Source organism: Myotis daubentonii, chromosome 5, assembly GCF_963259705.1.
Source record: "Myotis daubentonii chromosome 5, mMyoDau2.1, whole genome shotgun sequence".
Lineage (NCBI taxonomy): Eukaryota > Metazoa > Chordata > Mammalia > Chiroptera > Vespertilionidae > Myotis > Myotis daubentonii.
The window spans coordinates 22,208,998-22,228,641 of record NC_081844.1 but is presented as its reverse complement, the minus strand read 5'-3'; the positions used below and the strand labels follow the sequence as shown (position 1 = coordinate 22,228,641).

Below are 19,644 nucleotides of genomic sequence, written 5' to 3'. Positions count from 1 at the left end.
TTGCAGGACTTCCATACAGCCAGCTTTCAGGTGGTTCTGAATGATGGGTGTTCTGTATTTTAGGTATAATTTTGATGTAGTTGTGAGAGGCAGTGAGTACCGGCATTTACCTACTCTGCCATCTTGGTTATCTCTAAATCAAGTATGTCAAACTTACACCGGTGGGCCTCATACTGGGGTCCGCCAGCCGAGAGTTTGACATGCTTGCTCTAAATGGTAGCATTACCACTTTACTCAGGATGTTTTCTATGGAAATTAATCATATAATTTTTTCATTCTTAGTCATCACCTCTACAACATGGTACAAGGCAATGATACCTCAATTTCAGAATTTATTCTCCTGGGAGTTTCAGAAGAACCAGAATTGCAGCCCCTCATATTTGGACTGTTCCTCTCCATGTACCTGATCACTGTATTGGGAAACCTGCTCATCATCCTGGCTGTCATCTCAGACTCCCACCTCCACACGCCCATGTACTTCTTCCTCTCCAACCTGTCCTTGGTAGACATCTGTTTCACCTCCACCACTGTCCCAAAGATGCTGATGAACATCCAGACACGAAGCAAAGTCATCACCTATGAAGGCTGCATCACACAGATATATTTTTTCATACTCTTTGCAGTGACGGACAACTTCCTCTTGACCGTGATGGCCTATGATCGTTTTGTGGCCATCTGCCACCCCCTGCACTACACAGTAATTATGAACCCCCGACTCTGTGGACTGCTGGTTCTGCTGTCCTGGATCTTGAGTGCCCTGTATGCCTTGTTACAAAATTTAATGGTGTTGCGACTATCCTTCTGTACATGCTTGGAAGTTCCTCACTTTTTCTGTGAACTCAATCAGATTCTCCAACTTGCCTGTTCTGACACCTTTCTTAATACCATGTTGATGTATTTTGGAGTTGTGCTGTTGGGTGGTGGTCCCCTTGTTTGTATCATATACTCTTACTCTAAGATTGTGTCCTCCATACGAGGAATCTCATCATCTCAGGGGAAGTATAAAGCATTTTCTACGTGTGCCTCTCACCTCTCAGTTGTCTCCTTATTTTATGGTACAATCCTAGGAGTGTATCTCAGCTCTGCTGCTACCCAAAACTCACGCTCAAGTGCAACAGCCTCAGTGATGTATGCCCTGGTCACACCCATGCTCAATCCTTTCATTTACAGTCTGAAGAACAAAGACATAAAGGAGGCTCTGAAAAGATTTGTTGGCATGACAGGCATAAAAGGTCCAGTTGTGCTAGGGATGAGGAAGTGCCCATGATTGCAGGGATCAAAATCTTGGAGCCTGACATTTCTCTTCTTTAATCATCATGTCATTGTAGAACTTGCTTTTTTTAAAATATATTTTATTGATTTTTTACAGAGAGGAAGGGAGGGAGATAGAGAGTTAGAAACATCGATGAGAGAGAAACATCGATCAGCTGCCTCCTGCACATCTCCTACTGGGGATATGCCCGCAACCCAGGTACATGCCCTTGACCGGAGTCGAACCTGGGACCTTTCAGTCCACAGGCTGACGCTCTATCCACTGAGCCAAACCGGTTTCGGCAAGAACTTGCTTTTTTATTTAAGTCCTGGAATTTCCATTTGTTTGTTGCATCTTCTCTATATAATTTAAGTAACCACTTTATTAAGCTTTCTGCTCTGTTATAAAGTTTTCCCCTGTGTCTTTATTCTTACCTTTACAGTTTTTCCAACCTTACTCAGAAATACTTAGAAATTCCAATTTATTTAATGGGCAACAGAGATTTCTTTAGACACAAACAACAGTATGGTGGTTTCCAGAGGGAAGGGCGTAGGCGAGTAATGATGGATCAAAGGCACCAAATACTTGGTGACAGAAAATTATTTGACTGTGGGTGTTGGGCACCCAATGCAATATACAGATTATGTGTCTAAGAAATACACACTCAGAACCTATTTGATCTTATTAATCAATTTCATCCTAACAAATTTAACTTAAAAAAGAATAAGTTGTTCTCCAATGACATACATCATTGTACGTAATTTGTTCTTATTTTATCGATTGAATAATCCTAAAAATATTTAAAAAACTGATAATCTATTGTATGTCTTCCTCATGCTAAGGAATTTCTTTTACTCATGAAAAAGAGGATGTCTTACTAGAGAGCTTGAATTCCTGCTCAGCATTTGATTCAGGGTCACCAATTTTTCTGCACTGACATGAATGTCCTTTCAGCCTGTTCAATTTCCCTGGAACAAAACCTCACTATAGTCACCTGTTTGTACAGTTACCTGCAATAAACTTGAGTAAGATTAAAATCGTGAATGCTATCTCCAAATACCAGGCATATGCCCCAAATCAAAAGAACCGTATTATTACATTTGCCCTCAGTGCTATTTGCTTGGATTATTGTATCAGTTAGCTATTGCTACATGACAAGCATCCTAAACCAAATGGTTTATTATTATGCCTTTCTTATTTAATGAGATTATATGATGGGAGTTGTTCTGATCTCTGCTCAGATACTCCTGAGCCTGCATCGGCTGAGTGTTTCTATACTGTATTTCTATAGCTCATCCTTGACGTTGCATGAGGCTCTGCCAGACCCCTATCTTGAACCAATTTATGTCAGTTTATTTATATATGTATGTTAATCTTGTAGTTTAGAATAAAATGAGTTTATATAAACTGCCTATATTTAATTGTACTATTTTTGTACCCATAGAGGACACTCTGTTCTCGGTTTTCTAACCAGTTTGAAGATGTATCTTCAACCGTAGATAAAATGTGACTCAGCTACTGGGCTCTAGATCGTACCTTGAGATTTAAGGTTTCTTAAAAATATATTTTATTGATTTTTTTACAGAGAGGAAGGGAGAGGGATAGTGAGATAGAAATATCAATGAGTGAGAAATATCGATCAGCTGCCTCTTGCACACCCCTTACTGGGGATGTGCCCACAGCAAAGGTACATGCCCCTGACCAGAATTGAACCTGGTACCCTTCAGGCTGCAGACCCACGCTCTATTCACTGAGCCAAACCGGTTAGGGCAAGACATAAGGTTTTTAAAAATTGTGGTTTATTAAAATATAAAGGCATACAATAAAGTGAACATATTTAAATACAAATTTGCTAAATTAAAAGAGCCATACAAAATTTAAGAATGCATACTGCATGGGTCTGTGTATGTATAATTCCAACAAAGTACACAAAAGTTTTAATTTCTTTATTATGTAATTATAAGCAATGAAATCAGGAGCTTATTATTTGACGTTGTTCAATGGCCTTTATATAAAAGAACTAAACCCAGAAGATATCACAACCTCTGGAATAAGCGGATACACTACTTATTCAAATAACATACAAATAAAATTTTGGTTTAGTGACTCTGACACAAAGCTACGTGGTCAAAAATGGTCCTCAGTTCAGGAGCTGCAGTATCACCACCTCCTGGGAGATGGGTCATTATATCAGAAGAACTAGAATCCTAGGTGACTCAGATGCACACTGAAGCTGAGGAAGTGCTGGGCTAGACTAGGTTCAGCAACCTCCCTCCAGAAATGCCAAGTATCCCCTGGGGCAAAATCATTTCAGGTTGGGAATCATTGGCCCAGAATTTGAAAACTGAAAGCAACATGACAGATTCCAATCAGGACCCATCCCTTCTTCAGCTTGTAACTTTGAGCAGATGACTAAACCCCGTTAACCCCCTTTCTGTAAAGGGGAATAGACTTCACAATAGATCTTATAGAATGAACTTTTCAAAAAATTAAATCCGATGATGCTTATAAGATGCCACGCTCAGGTTACATGGCATCAGAATACTTAAGTGTAGCCCTAGCTGGTTTGGCTCAGTGGATAGAGCATCAGCCTGCAGACTGAAAAGTCCCGGATTCGATTCTGGTCAAGGGCACATGCCCGAGGTGCTGGCTTGGTCCCCAGTAGGGGGCATGCAGGAGGCAATGGATCAATGATTCTCTCTCTTCATTGATGTTTCTCTCTCTCTCTCCCTCTCGCTTCCTCTCTGAAATCAATAAAAATATATTTAAAAAAGAATGTGGCTATTTTAAAAAAAGGAATATCTAAGTGTACATCGTAATTAACATATCCTATGTAATAAAGAGCTAATATGCTAATTAGACCAAAGAGCTGAACGACCTTCCAGACAACCTTCTGGATGAAGCCAGGGGTGCAAGGGCCCGCTGAGGCTGGGAGGCATCCAGGGCTGGGAGGGCTGAGCCCCTTGCAGGAATTTCGCACATTGGGCCTCTAGTATTTTATAATGAGGGACTTAATGACAGCTCTTACCTTGTGAAATAAGTACAAAATCCCTAATCATTTTGACAGCTGTGTCAGGAATCCAGAGGAACACAGCTCTCCCCTATTAGAGAGGAGGATAGCAACTTTTTAGAGCCATCAGGGCTGTGTCCCCACCACAAGTTAGTGCTTGAGGATCACACGGACCTGCTAGTGATGGGCTTCTTGGCCTCAGACTTTGGGGAAAATGTTAACTCAGGGTTGTGATAAGGTGGTAGGAGGTCAGACCTCTGGAAAGCAGAAAGATTAGGGAGAAGGAGATATAAAAACTAAACTTATGTGGCTTCTAACCTGGTCTCTTGGGATCAGAGAATCATTAGGAAAAATTTCCTTTCTGTTTATTCCAGAGGCCCACAGGGAAATCACATGCTTAGATGCTGGAATAACCCAAGAGAAATGTGCCTGATGAGCAGGGATAGAGGGAGCTGTAAATATCTCTCCTGTGGAGTCCCTCAGCTTGTACAATGTTGATGAACAGGACACGGTTGTTGTTTTTGATTCCTGAGGTGAATCAGGGACTGATGCTTCCCTCCTTCCTGCTGTCTTGTGTGGGGACAGAGCTTCAGTCTCCATCATCAACTATCCAGGGAGGAGTTCCACATGGAGACCATCCTCTCAGAGATCCATCCAGGTGAGTCTGAGAGCCCAGCAGGTACATCAGGAAAGGGTCAGAGAGAATGGATCCTGAGAACTTTTACCTGGGTCACTGTGAATCTAATCAGCCTAGCCCAGAGACAAGCAAGTATTGTGTCTATATTCTTGGTTCAGTCACTAATGTGTAATTAATTTACTTAGCACCTTAAGATGTGTTTGTTTGATCTACACTACAAAGACCATAGTTGACAATTAAGCGATGGGTGTGGGTATACACTGTAAAATGAATGAAATGCATAAAGAAGACATATCTGAGGAGTTTTGCTCTTTGGGGAGCAGGGAATCGAGTATTAGGTGTGGAGCACAGTGCAGTGAAGTGAGAGTGTCTATATTAAATTTCTAAGATGGGGCGTGTTTGAGCATATTTTGTATTTATTGAAAATACCCTGACCAGTGCAGGGAGATGGTACCTTGCAAAAGCAGTTCTTGAGTCATACATTGCAGTTTCTTCTCTAATGCTGAGTATTCACATGAGAAAAGTTATTTAATAAGGCTCAGAGGAATACCTAATATTCATTAGAAAGACAAACTTGCTATATGGTAAGTGTTCATATACATTGGAACCTGATTCCAGAATCATTGAATGAATAATAACTGAGCATCCCCCATGTGACAGAACAATCTAGGAACATTATGTATTATATTCTTTTAGATATGACTTTACAATTTAATTATTAACTGATGTTGATATCATTGAATTATTGCTATTTTATGGATTGTTTCAATTAATATTTGATTCTTCATTCAATTATGTTTATTTTGGTTGTTTTGACACTACTATTTTTAAACTGGTTTATTACACCTTCATTTTTCCATGTTGTGACTGTTCACATTCTTAGTTTTGTTTCTATGTGAGTGTGTATCTATGCACATACCTCTGTGAAAATTCCAAATGTGAGCAAAGCAGGTGACATCCTGCTCTTTTGAATCATGCAGCATAGCAGTGAGGAGAGAGAATAATGAAATAAATGTGTGCTTAACGTAACGTTCTCAGGAAGAATCATTTGAAGAAAGCTATTCAGTGTAAAAATTGTCATTTTGTGGGCAGATGTATAAAGCATGGTCTGGGAGGTCTTACTTGTTGGATGTAGACCTGAACCAGGGCCAGAGGGTGCCCACTGGGTTTGTCACAAAAGAGATGAAAACCCAAAGCCCAAGAAATAATAGAAATGATGCCACGTCAAAAAAAGAAGGAAGGGCTAACCTCATCCTCTATCATATTGTATAAAAACGAAGTGGTTATATATTTATGAAACAGGTACAGAAAATGCAAGTGTTCTACTGCTTGATATTTAAAATGTTCCACATTATATTTTCTTCTGTGAAGTGTTGGTTTATTCCTTTGCTTTGGGTGTACAATATGTAAAGTGACACCATAAAGATATCACCTCTTTTGTCTTTTAGACAAGTTTCTTTTTGTTCTCTTATTATTTTGCTGGGCATCCGATGGATATGTTTAGGGTTCAAATGCTGCGAGAACCAAGGAAGATTTTTCTTCCTTACACGTGATCTTTTGAGTTCATTTTACACTCCTCATTTCATTTCATTCCTTTCTCTCTCACCCTCTGTTTATTAAACAGATTTTTATACAATTACAACTATTATTTTATTTATTTCTTTTTCTTTATCACACTACAGTCAGCATACACTATTTATTAACTTAAGGTGTACAACATAGTAATTGGACATTTATGTACCTTACAATGTGGTCACCACAATACGTCTAGTAACCATCTGTCACCATGCAAATTTCTTAAGATATTATTGACCATATTCCCCATTCTATACAGTATATATCCATGGCTTATTTATTTTACAACTGCAAGTTTGTACTTCTTATTCCCATTTACCTTTTCCATCCTTTCCCTCCTCCCCTCCAATCTGACAACCACCTGTTTGTTCTGTGTATCTATGACTTTGATATCATTTTGCTTTGGCTGTTCATATGTTTTTTCTATGTTTCTTTCTAGTCTACATGTCACTGAAATTCTATAGTATTTTTGTGACTCTGCCTGACTTATTTCACTTAGCATAATACCCTCTAGGCCCATCCATATTGTTGCAAATGGCAAGATGTCAATGTTTTTTATTGCTGAGTAATAATCTAATGTGTGTGTGTGTGTTTATTAGTGTATCTCACACTCACTATCCATTCATCTATTGATGGACACCCAGCAATTCCGCTCTTGGGTATTTATCTGAAGAAAACAAAAATGCTAATTTGAAAAGATATGTGCACTCCTATTATCATTTCAGTATTATTTATAATAGTCAAAATACAAACAGATTTTTAATTGAGTTTATTGGGGTACAGGTTTCAAGTGTAGAACTCAATAAGACATGATGTATTCACTGCATCTGTGCACCCATCATCCCCAAAAGTCTCTTCCTGTCCCCATTTTCTTCCCCTTTACCCACCTCCACCACATCCACCTTTCCCTCTGGCTGTCACCACACTGTTGTCTGTTTCTACATATTTTGCATAATCCCTTCACCTTCTTCTCTTTTTTCCATTCTTTAAAAAATTTTTTTTCTTTATTAAGGTATTACATATGTGTCCTTACCGACCCATTACCCCCCTCCCCCCGCACACCCCCACTCATGCCCTCACCCTCCTGGTGTTTGTGTCCATTGGTTAGGCTTATATGCATGCATACAAGTCCTTTGGTTGATCTCTCCCCTTACCCCCACCCTACCCAACCTTCCCTCTGAGATCTCACTCATTTATGGACTATAATGAACCACATAAACTGATGAACAAAAACAGATCCCTTCACCGTCTTTCATCTAGTACTCCCTTCCTCCACCCCTCTGACAGCTGCCAGTCATTCCATGTATTCGTGCCTCTGTTTCAATTTTGTCCTTCAGTTTTTTTTGTTCATTAGATTTTACATATAAGTGAGAGCATATGGTAGTTGTCTTTCTTTGTTTTATTTCACTTAGCATACAAATTTCCAGGTCCATCATGCTGTCACCAACGATAAGACTCCCCCACCCCTACCCTACCCCCAATCCCACCCCCCCTTTTGTATTTTTTACAACTAACTAGGAATCCATTGTATAAACATACCACAGCTCTTATTTTATTTATTTTTTATTTTTTATACCACAGCTCTTTCATCCATTCACCTACTGGTGGGCACTTGGGCTGTTTCCATATCTTGCCTACTGTAAATAACAATGCAATGAACATAAGGGTTCATACATTCATTTGAATTAGTGTTTCAGGTTTCTTAGGATATAATGCTTGAACTGAAACCACAGGGTCTAAAGGCAGTTCTATTTTCTATATTTTGAGGAAACTCCATACTGTTTTCTACAGTGACCGCACCCCCCACGCCCATCTGCATTCCCACCTACAGTGCATGAAGGTTCCCTTTGCTCCACAGCCTCATCAGCACATATTGTTTGTTGAATTATTGATGATAACCATTTTGGCATGTGTGCGGTGATATCCCCTTGTAGTTTTCATTTGCATCTCTCTAATGGTTAGTGATACTGAGCATTATTTCATATGTTTATTGGCTAAATCTAATGGGGTATGTCCTCTTTGGAGAAGTGTCTAGTCAGTTCCCTTTCCCTTTTATTTCATTTTATTTTTTTATTGCTTAAAGTATTACAAAGAGTATTACATATGTATCCTTTTCCCTCCCGCCCTTGACAATCCCCTGGCCTCCCCTACCCCCAGGGTCTTATGTCCATTGGTTATGTTTATATGAATGCATACAAGTCCTTCAGTTGATCTCTTACCACCCCCTTCTGCCCCCCAATCCTCCCCAGTCTTCCCACTGCAATTTAACAGTCTGTTTGAGGCAGCTCTGCGTCTGTATCTAATTTTGTTCAAAAGTTTATAATGGTCTTTATTATCCGTAAATGAGTTAGATCATGTGGTATTTTTCTTTCATTGACTGGCTTATTTCACTTAGCATAATGCTCTCCAGTTCCATCCATGCTGTTGCAAATGGTAAGAGTTCCTTCTTTTTTACAGCAGCATGGTATTCCATCATGTATATGTACCACAGTTTTCTAATCCATTCATCTACTGATGGGCACTTAGGCTGTTTCCAGATCTTAGCTATGGTGACTTGTGCTGCTATGAACATAGGGGTGCATATATTCTTTCTGACTGGTGTTTCTGGTTTCTGGGGATATATTCCTAGAAGTGGGATCACAGGGTCAAATGGAAGTTCCATTTTTAGTTTTTTGAGGAAACTGCGTAGTGTCTTCCATAGTGGCTGCACTAGTCTGCATTCCAACCAGCAGTGCACGAGTGTTTTTTTTTCTCCACATCCTCTACAGCACTTGTTGTATGTTGATTTATTGATGATAGCCATTCTGACAGGTGTGAGTTGGTACCTCATTGTTGTTTTGATTTGCATCTCTCAGATGATTAGCGACTTTGAGCATGTTTTCATATGTCTCTTGGCTTTCTGAATGTCCTCTTTTGAAAGGTGTCTATTTAGGTCCTTTGCCCATTTTTTGATTGGATTCTTTATCTTCCTTTTGTTGAGTTGTATGAGTTCCCTATAAATGTTGGAGATTAAACCCTTACTGGTGATAAAATTGGCAAATATGTTCTCCCATGCAGTGGGCTTTCTTGTTGTTTTGTTGATGGTTTCTCTTGCTGTGCAGAAGCTTTTTATTTTGAGGTAGTCCCATTTCTTCATTTTCTCTGTAGTTTCCAATGCCCAAGGAGATGTATCAGTGAAGAAATTGCTTGGGCATATGTCTGAGATTTTATTGCCTTTGGATTCTTCTAGTATTTTTATGGTTTCCCATCGTATATTTAAGTCCTCTATCCATTTAGAGTTTATTTTTGTGTATGGTTGTGTAAGTTGCTGGTCTAGTTTCATTTTTTTGCATGCATCTGCCCAATTTTCCGAACACCATTTGTTGAAGAGACTATCTTGACTCCATTGCATGTTCTTGCGTCCTTTGTCAAATATTAATTGAGCATATTGGTTCTGGCCGATTTCTGGGCTCTCTATTCTATTCCATTGATCTATATGTCTGTTCTTGTGCCAGTACCAGGCAGTTTTGAGAACAGTGGCTTTGTAATACAGCTTGATATCTGGTACTGAGATCCCACCTACTTTGTTCTTTCTCAGGATCGCTGCAGCTCTTTGGGGTCTTTCTTTATTCCAGATGAATTTTTGGAGAGTTCGTTCTAGGTCTGTGAAATATCCTGTTGGTATTTTAATGGGAAGTGTGTTGAATTTATAGATTGCTTTGGGTAGTATGGACATTTTAATGATGTTGATTCTACCAATCCAAGAACATGGTATGTTCTTCCATCTGTTTATGTCTTCCTCTATCTCTTTTTTCAATATCCTGTAGTTTTCTGAGTAGAGGTCCTTTACCTCTTTAGTTAAGTTTATTCCTAGGTAGCTTACTTTTTTTGGTGCGATGGTAAATGGGATTGTTTTTTTAGTCTCCCTTTCTGTAAGTTCACTATTGGTACATAGAAATGCCTTCGATTTCTTGGCATTAATTTTGTATCCTGCTACATTGCCGAATTCATTTATTAAGTCTAGTAGTTTTTTGATGGTCTCTTTAGGGGTTTTTATGTATAATATCATGTCATCTGCAAATAAGGACAGTTTTACTTCTTCTTTTCCAATTTGGATGCCTTTTATTTCTTCTTCTTGTCTAATTGCAATGGCTAATACTTCCAGAACTATGTTGAATAGGAGTGGTGAGAGTGGGCATCCCTGTTTTGTTCCTGTTCTTAGGGGAAATGGTGTTAGTTTTTGTCCATTGAGTATGTTGTTGGCTGAGTGTTTGTCATATATGACTTTTATTATTTTGAGATATGACCCTTCTATTCCCAACTTGCTCAGAGTTTTTATCAGAAATGGGTGATGGATTTTGTCAAATGCTCTTTCTGCATCAATTGATATGATTATGTGATTTTTCTCTTTCAATTTGTTTATGTGATGTATCATGTTTATTGATTTTCAGATATTGTACCATCCTTGCATCCCTTGGTCATAGTGTATGAGCTTTCTGATGTATTGCTGGATCTGATTTGCTAAGATTTTGTTGAGGATTTTGGCATCTACGTTCATGAGGGATATTGCCTGTAATTCTCTTTCATTGTGTTGTCTTTTCCTGGTTTTGGTATTATGGTGATGCTGTTTTCTACAATGAGCTTGGAAGTGTTCCTTCCTCTTGAAATTTTTGTAGTAGTCTGAGGAGGATACGTGTTAGTTCTTCCTTGAGTGTTTGGTAAAACTCCCCTGTGAAGCCGTCTGGTCCTGGGCTTCTGTTTGCTGGAAGCCTTTTGATGACTGCTTCAATTTCTTCCATAGTTATTGGCCGGTTGAGATTTTTAGATTCTTCCTGGTTGAGTTTTGGAATGTTGTATTTTTCTAGGAATATGTCCATTTCCTCCAGGTTGTCTAATTTGTTGGAGTAGAGTTGTCCATAGTATTGTTTAGCAATCATTTGTATTTCTGTGGGGTCTGTTGTTATTTCGCCTCTTTCATTTCTGATTTTGTTTATTTGGGTCCTCTCTCTTTGCTTCTTGGTGAGCTTGGATAGAGGTTAATCAATCTTGTTTAACCTTTCAAAGAACCAGCTCTTGGTTTCATTGATTTTCTGTATTGTTTTTTGGTCTCTACGTCATTTATTTCTGCTCTAATCTTTATTATCTCCTTCCTTCTGCTCACTCTGGGCATTTCTTGTTGCTCTATTTCTAATTCTTTGACTTGTACAGTTAGATGATTTACTATCATTTTTTCTTGTTTTTTGAGGTAGGCCTGTAGAGCTATAAACTTCCCTCTCAGGACTGTTTTCATTGTATCCCATAGGTTTTGGATTGTTGTGTTTTCATTGTCATTAGTTTCCAGGATGTTTTTAATTTCTTCTTTGATCTCATTGGTAACCCAATCAATATTCAATGACATGCTATTCAGCTTCCAAGTGTTTGAGTATTTTGGGTTGTTTTTATTGTAGTTTATTTCTAATATTAGGCCTTCGTGGTCTGAGAAAATGCTTGCTATGATTTCAATCTTCTTGAATTTGGGGCGAGTTTGTTTGTGACCCAATATTTGGTCTATTTTTGAAGATGTCCCATGAGCACTTGAGAATAATGTATATTTCGTGGCTTTGGGGTGAAGTGTTCTGAAGATGCCAGTTAAGTCCAACTGATCTAGTAAGTCATTTCAGATTGCTGTTTCTTTGCTGATTGTCTAGAGGATTTATCCAGTGATGTCTGTGGTGTATTAAAGTCCCCTAGTATGATTGTATTGTTGTCGGTCTCTCCTTTGATATCTTCCAGGAGTTATTTTTTATGTATTTGTGTGCTCCTGCATTGGGTGCATATATGTTCACCAGGGTTTTATCTTCTTGTTGTATTGATCCCTTTAGTATTATTAAGTGGCCTTCCTTATCTCTTGTAATGGCCTTCACTTTGAGGTCTATTTTGTCCGATATAAGTATTGCTACCCCAGCTTTTTTTTCATTTCCATTTGCCTGAAAGATATTTTTCCATCCCTTCACTTTCAGTCTGTCTGTGTCCCTTCTTCTGAGGTCCGTCTCTTGTAGACAGCAAATGTATGGGTGATGTACTTTTATCCATTCAGCTACTCGATGTCTTTTGGTTGGAGCATATAGTCCGTTTACGTTTAAAGTTATTATTGAAAGGTACTTGTTTGTAGCCATTTCTTTTTTTGAGTGGCTGCTTTGTTCCAGAGCTTTTTATTTCTTCTTTTTACAGCAGTCCCTTTAGCATTTCTTGCATTGCTGGCTTGGTGGTGATAAACTCCCTTAGCCTTTTTTTTTTTTGTCTGTGAAGCTTCTTATTTCCCCTTCAATTGTGAATGATAGCCTTGCTGGATAGAGTATTCTTGGATTCAGTCCTTTGCTTTGCATCACGTCAATTTACATCCATTCTATTCTGGCCTGATGTTTTTCTGTTGAGAAATCATTTGATAATCTAATGGGAGATCCCTTGAATGTAACTTCCATCTCTCTTGCAGCCTTTAAGATTCTCTCTTTGTCCTGAACATTTGCCATGGTAATTATGTGTCTTGGTGTGGGTCTTTTCAGGTTCACCTTGTTTGGGACTCTGGGCTTGTGTGACATTTTTCCTCCCCACCTCCGGGAAGTTTTCTGATATTATTTCTTCAAATAGGTTTTCTAACCCTTGTTCCTCTTTCTGTTGTTCTGGCACCCTTATTATTTGTATGTTGTTTCGTTTCATGTTGTTCCATAGCTCCCTTAGGCTCCCCTTCTGTCTTTTAATTTTTTTCTCCAATTGCTGTTCAGTTTGGGTGTGTTTTGTTTCCCTGTCTTCTAATTCTCTAATTTGGTCCTCTGCTTCTCCTAGTCTACTGTTGAAACTTTCAATGATGTTTTTTATTGCACCTATATCACTCTTGATTTCTTCTTGGTTCTTACATAATTTATTGATTTTTTCATCTGTTTCTTCTTGCTTCTTGCATAAGTTGTTGATTTTTTCCTCCATCCGGTTTATGCAATCTAGGACCCTTAATCTGAATTCTTTTTCTGTCATGCTTCATGCCTCGGTTTCACTTAGCTGCTTTTCTGGAAAGTGCTCCTTTTCTTTCCTTTGGGGGTTCCTTTGTCTACCCATGTTAGATCTCACCGACATATCTAGATGTTGAGTCCTTCAGTGGCTGCTCCTTGGGTGGCAGTGGCTCCTCGGGCTGCAGTTGCTCCTCGGGCGGTTGTGGTATCAGCTGCTCCTCAGTTGGCAGCAGCTCCTGTGATGGGTGCTGTTCACCGCTGTGGTGGCTCCTCTGGCTCTTGTGGGGAAGCTTCACACACAGCTGCTCTTCCTCCGACAGAGGGTATGGTGATCAGGAGGCTGCTGTTCCTTGGTTGGCGGCTTGCTATGCAAGCAGCTGTTACTCCTTCAAATTGTTTCTTTTAATCTCTTAAGCGGTCTCAGGGCAAGGTGTTTTTCAATAGAGTGTTTGAACTGTCTTCCCCGAAGGCAAGGCAGATGTCTATCACCCAGCCAAGGCAGATGTCTATGTGGCTGTGTGAGGGAATAACTGAGCTGAGGAAACTTGGGGTTTCTGCCATCTGAGCTCTATCCCCCGAGCCCCCAGTGCTGGCCTCTGTTCTCTCAGCTCCAGTCCTCTTCACCCTCCCTCTGCCAGAACACAAGGTGGGTGGTTCCACATGGAATGTCTGTGCCTTGCCTTTTAAGAGGGTGCCTGAACTCCCAGCTGCCACTCCCTGGCAGACAGCACTCCACTGCTTTCCACAGCTTGATGCTATGTGGATACCTTCCTCAGCTTGGTCCTCTCTGCTGGGGAGCCCAGATCTTGGATTAGATTCCAGAATTCTCAGTGGCACCCCTCCCCCCCTACCAGCTGAGATATCTCTCTGGGACTTCAGTTGCCCTCTGTGGGTCACGTCTCTGTCCCTCCTACCAGTCTCTATGTCGCCTCCACCTTTGGTCCTTGGGTATCAGCATTCTCTCCTGTGAGTTTTTCGTTGATTATTCAGGAAGCCTTCTCGTATTTCAGTTGTAATTCCAGCTTGTTCTTGGGAGCATGGCCATGCAGCATCCTCCTACTCTGCTGCCATTTTTAATCTCCCCTTTCTCTTTTAAATTGGGTTGATTATCTTTTCCTGGTGTTGAGTTGTATGAATTATTTATATATTTTGGAAATTAACCCCTTATCTGATGTGTCATTGGCAAATATGTTCTCCCATTCAGTGGGTTTCCTTTGCATTTTGCTGATGGTTTCTTTTTATGTGCCAAAGCTTTTTAGTTTGATGTAGTCTCATTTGTTTATTTTTTTCTTTTGTTTTCCTTGTCTGAGGAAATATATTGGCAATAATATTGATGTGAGAAATGTCTGAGATTTTAGTTCCTGTTATCTTCTAGGATGTTTATGGTTTCATGACATGCATTTAAGTCTTTTATCCATTTTTTTTTTTAATGAATTGGGTTCATTTTTTTGTTGTATTTTGTCTATTCACATATTCAACCCTCCTCCGTGGAACAGCCATAGAGCTCATAGCCACACTTGCTGCCCAGTTGTCTGATAATAAATACTAGCAAAGTATCAGAGTTCTGATGTGCCCATTATTTTACTGGATCATCTTGAGAGTTAGTTTTACTTATAGGTTGATGTGGTTAGGCTTCTTTCCATTAAATTAATTAAAAAATTATAAATCTTTACAGTAGAGAGTATTGCAGATGTCTCCCCCCCTCCAAAGTCCCCCTCCAGCCAGTTCTTGTCCAACCTTAGGCCTTCACCAACCTAGTGTCTGTATTCATAGGTAAGATCTTTGGTTAATGTCTTCCCACCCACCTACCTTCCCCCCTTCCCTCAGAGATTCTTATGCCTGTTCCATGCCCCTGATTCCATTTTATTCACCAGTTTATTTTGTTCATTAGCTTTCTTATTCGTTTATTTTGATTTTTAGATTCAATTGTTGACAGATATGTATTTATTGCCATTTTATTGTTCATATTTCTTCTTCTTCTTCTTCTTCTTCTTCTTCTTCTTCTTCTTCTTCTTCTTCTTCTTCTTCTTCTTCTTCTTCTTCTATTTCCTCTTCCGCATCCTCCTCTTCTATTTTAAAAATATGTTTTATTGATTTTTCACTGAGAGAAAGAGAGAGGGATAGAGAGTTAGAAACATAGATGAGAGAGAAACATCGATGAGCTGCCTCTTGCACACTTCCTACTGGGGATGTGCCCGCAACCAAGGTACATGCCCTTGGCCGCAATCGAACCTGTGACCTTTCAGTCCATAGGCCAATGCTCTATCCACTGAGCCAAACCGATCAGGGCATCTTCCTCTTCTTAAAGAATACCATTAAACATTTCATGTAATACTGGTTTGGTGTGATGAAACTCCTTTAGCTCTTTCTTGTCTGTGAAGCTCTTTATCTGACCTTCAATTCTAAATGATAGCTTTGCTGGGTAGAGTAATCTTGGTTGTAAGTCCTTGCTATTCATCACTTTGAATATTTCTTACCACTCCCTTCTGGCCTGCAAAGTATCTGTTGAGAAATCAGCTGAAAGTCGTATGGATGCTCATTTTTTAGGAAACTAACTGCTTTTCTCTGGCTGCTTTTAAGATTCTCTTTTTGCCATTAGCCCTTGGGATTTTAATTATGATGTGTCTTGGTGTGGGCCTCTTTGGGTTCCTCTTGTTTGGGACTCTTTGTGATTCGTGGACTTGTAAGTCTATTTCTTTTACCAGGTAGTAGAAGTTTTCTGTTGTTACCCCTTCAAATAAGTTTTCAATATCTTCCTGTCTCTCTTTTCCTTCTGGCAACTCCGTAATGCGGGTGTCAGTATGCTTGAAGTTGTCCCAGAGGCACTTTAAATTATCTTCATATTTTTGGATTCTTTTTTCTCTTCTAATTGGGTGTTTTTTGCTTTCTCATATTCCAAATTGTTGCTTTGATTTTCTGAATCTGCTAGTATATTGCTGAATCCCTATAAATTTTTATTTAAGTTAGTGTATGCTTAATTTCTGATTGTTCTTTTTTCATGTCTTTGAAATTCTCACTAAGATCCTGGAAAGTCTCACTAAGTCCCTTAAAGCTTTCAGTAAGTCCCTTGAAGCTCTCATTAAGGTCCTTGAGTAACCTTATACCATTGTTTTGCACTCTGTATCCAGGAGTTTAGTTGCTTCCATTTCTTTCACTTGTGACCTGTTTCTTTGTTTCTGCATTTTTAGCTGCTTCCCTGTTTTCATTTCTATGTATTAGGTAGAGCTACTATGTCTCCTCAAAGTGGTAGTATGGCCTTGTGTATTAGGTGTCCTGTAGGGCCCAGTGGCTCAGCCTTACCAGTCACCTGAGCTGGGTACTCTAGTTATGCCCTGTGTGGGCCATTTGCACAGTCTTATAGTTGAGCCTTGATTGCTGTTGGCTTCACTATGAGGAATTGACCTCCAGGCCAATTGACTCTGAGGACCAGCTGCAATTACAATGGGAGAGCAGGTGTGCTGGAGACATACCTTTGGAGCATGATTTGCTTCAGTAGGGCTTTTGGGGCTCATAAGGTCTGGCCTTTGAGTATGTCACTTGTGGATGTGTAGAGTTGTAACCTGCTTTGGTTTAAAGCAGTCCACCAGGTGCATTGGCTCTGTGGCCTCCCAGGAGGTGCAAAGTCAGCCATTGCTTGGGGCCACCTGGCAGGAGCTACACAGAGGTCTGCTGATGGCTACTAATTCAATTGGGCTTGGAAGTGCCAAGGTGAGGCCCAGATCTGAAGCAAGGTAGCCTGGTACTAGTGATGGGTGTTGGGTCTTTTATTGATAGGTTTGGGGCATGCTGATGCCATCTGCAGCTTGTTTGAGAGATTTCAGGAATGTCTGAAACCTGAGCCAGGACAGGCCATTCATATTGGAAAGCTGCTGCAAACAGCTTAGATGAGGCTGCAAATTGGGTGGGGCAGGGTCTTAGGGAATCACCAGGGTGGAGCAAACAGTGTAGGCCATGCCTATGGAGACTCAGAAATGGCTGCCAATCATCCCTGTGACGCTAGGTGTCCAAGAACAGAAACAATGACCCTGTGCGCATCCCAATCTGGAAGAAAGCCACCCCTGAGTTCCTGCCCTAATGCCAGATAATCCATTTCCTCCCTGTATATGTTTGGGACTCCTAAAGACCCCCCAGCTCTGGAGCTCAGAGGGTTTGAGTCCCAGTAAATTCCTGAACCAGCCCTTTAAAAGGAACGCTTGGGTTTTCAACAGCCTCTCTGTTACTCAGCTACAATGCCCCCACCCCCACCCCTGGTTTTTATAGTCTGAAGTTATGGGAACTTCTCTTTCCAGCTGTGAAACCCTGGGATGGGGGGGTCTGCTGTGGGGCTAGGACCCTTTGCTCCTCACAGTGGAGCCTGTGCAGCCAAGATATATATCCCTCCTGACTAAAAAAAAAGACACATGTGGGTGTTGGACCAGACATTCTGCCCCTCCACTCCTCATACCAGTCTCATTGTGTTTTCTTCTTTACTTTTCTTGCTATAGGACTTCCATACAGCAAGCTCACAGGTGGTTCTGAATGATGGGTTTTCTGTATTTTAGGTATAATTTTGATGTAGTTGTGAGAGGCAGTGAGTACTGGCATTTACCTACTCTGCCATCTTGGTTATCTCTAAACCAAGTATGTCAAACACGCACCGGCGGGCCACATACTGGGGCCCGCCAGCCGAGAGTTTGACATGCTTGCTCTAAATGGGAGCATTACCACTTTACTCAGGATGTTTTCTATGGAAAGTAATCATATAATTTTTTCATTCTTAGTCATCACCTCTACAACATGGTACAAGGCAATGATACCTCAATTTCAGAATTTATTCTCCTGGGAGTTTCAGAAGAACCAGAATTGCAGCCCCTCATATTTGGACTGTTCCTCTCCATGTACCTGATCACTGTGTTGGGAAACCTGCTCATCATCCTGGCTGTCATCTCAGATTCCCACCTCCACACGCCCATGTACTTCTTCCTCTCCAACCTGTCCTTGGTAGACATCTGTTTCACCTCCACCACTGTACCAAAGATGCTGATGAACATCCAGACAGGAAGCAAAGTCATCACCTATGAAGGCTGCATCACCCAGATGTATTTTTTCATACTCTTTGCAGTGTTGGACAACTTCCTCTTGACAGTGATGGCCTATGATCGTTTTGTGGCCATCTGCCACCCCCTGCACTACACAGTAATTATGAACCCCCGGCTCTGTGGACTGCTGGTTCTGGTGTCCTGGATCATGAGTGCCCTGTATTCCTTGTTACAAAATTTAATGGTGTTGAGACTATCCTTCTGTACATGCTTGGAAGTTCCTCACTTTTTCTGTGAACTCAATCAGATTGTCCAACTTGCCTGTTCTGACACCTTTCTTAATACCATGGTGATGTATTTTGGAGTTGTGTTGCTGGGTGGTGGTCCCCTTGCTGGGATCCTTTACTCTTACTCTAAGATAGTGTCCTCCATACGAGGAATCTCATCAGCTCAGGGGAAGTATAAAGCATTTTCTACGTGTGCCTCTCACCTCTCAGTTGTCTCCTTATTTTATGGTACAATCCTAGGAGTGTATCTCAGCTCTGCTGCTACCCAAAACTCACACTCAAGTGCAACAGCCTCAGTGATGTATGCCCTGGTCACACCCATGCTCAATCCTTTCATTTACAGTCTGAAGAACAAAGACATAAAGGAGGCTCTGAAAAGATTTTTTGGGATGACAAGCATAAAAGTTCCAGTTGTCTTAGGGATGAGGAAGTGCCCATGATTGCAGGGATCAAAGTCTTGGAGCCAGACATTTCTATTCTTTAATCATCATGTCATTGTAGAACTTGCTTTTTTTATTCATGTCCTGGAATTTCCATGTGTTTGTTGCATCTTCTCTATACAATTTAAGTAACCACTTTATTAAGCTTTCTGCTCTGTTATAGAGTTTTCCTCTGTGTCTTTATTCTTACCTTTACAGTTTTTCCAACCATACTCAGAAATACTTCGAAATTCCAATTTATTTATTGGGCAACAGAGATTTCTTTAGACAGAAACAACAGTATGGTGATTTCCAGAGGGAAGGGCGTAGGCGAGTACTGATGGATCAAGTGCACCAAATACACGGTGACAGAAAATGATTTGACTGTGGGTGTTGGGCACCCAATACAATATACAGATTATGTGTCTAAGAAATACACACTCACAACCTATTTGATCTTATTAATCAATTTCACCCTAATAAA

General features: G+C 40.3%; 2 protein-coding genes across 2 annotated transcripts; both read left to right on the top strand.

Moving 5' to 3' along the window:
• The first annotated feature begins 298 nt into the window (after window positions 1-298).
• On the top strand, window positions 299-1,267 carry LOC132234128 (olfactory receptor 7A5-like). Its single transcript, XM_059695179.1, has one exon. It carries the CDS (start codon window positions 299-301, stop codon window positions 1,265-1,267), a length of 969 nt encoding a protein of 322 aa, XP_059551162.1.
• A 16,945-nt stretch (window positions 1,268-18,212) lies between these two features.
• LOC132234903 (olfactory receptor 7A10-like) lies at window positions 18,213-19,181 on the top strand. The gene has a single exon (XM_059696487.1). The coding sequence runs from the start codon at window positions 18,213-18,215 to the stop codon at window positions 19,179-19,181; it is 969 nt and encodes a 322-aa protein (XP_059552470.1).
• The last annotated feature ends 463 nt before the right edge of the window (window positions 19,182-19,644 follow it).

Bases quoted from the DNA above. Each gene is read 5' to 3' on its own strand.
- LOC132234903 (XM_059696487.1), top strand. From the start codon at position 18,213: ATGGTACAAGGCAATGATACCTCAATTTCAGAATTTATTCTCCTGGGA.
- LOC132234128 (XM_059695179.1), top strand. From the start codon at position 299: ATGGTACAAGGCAATGATACCTCAATTTCAGAATTTATTCTCCTGGGA.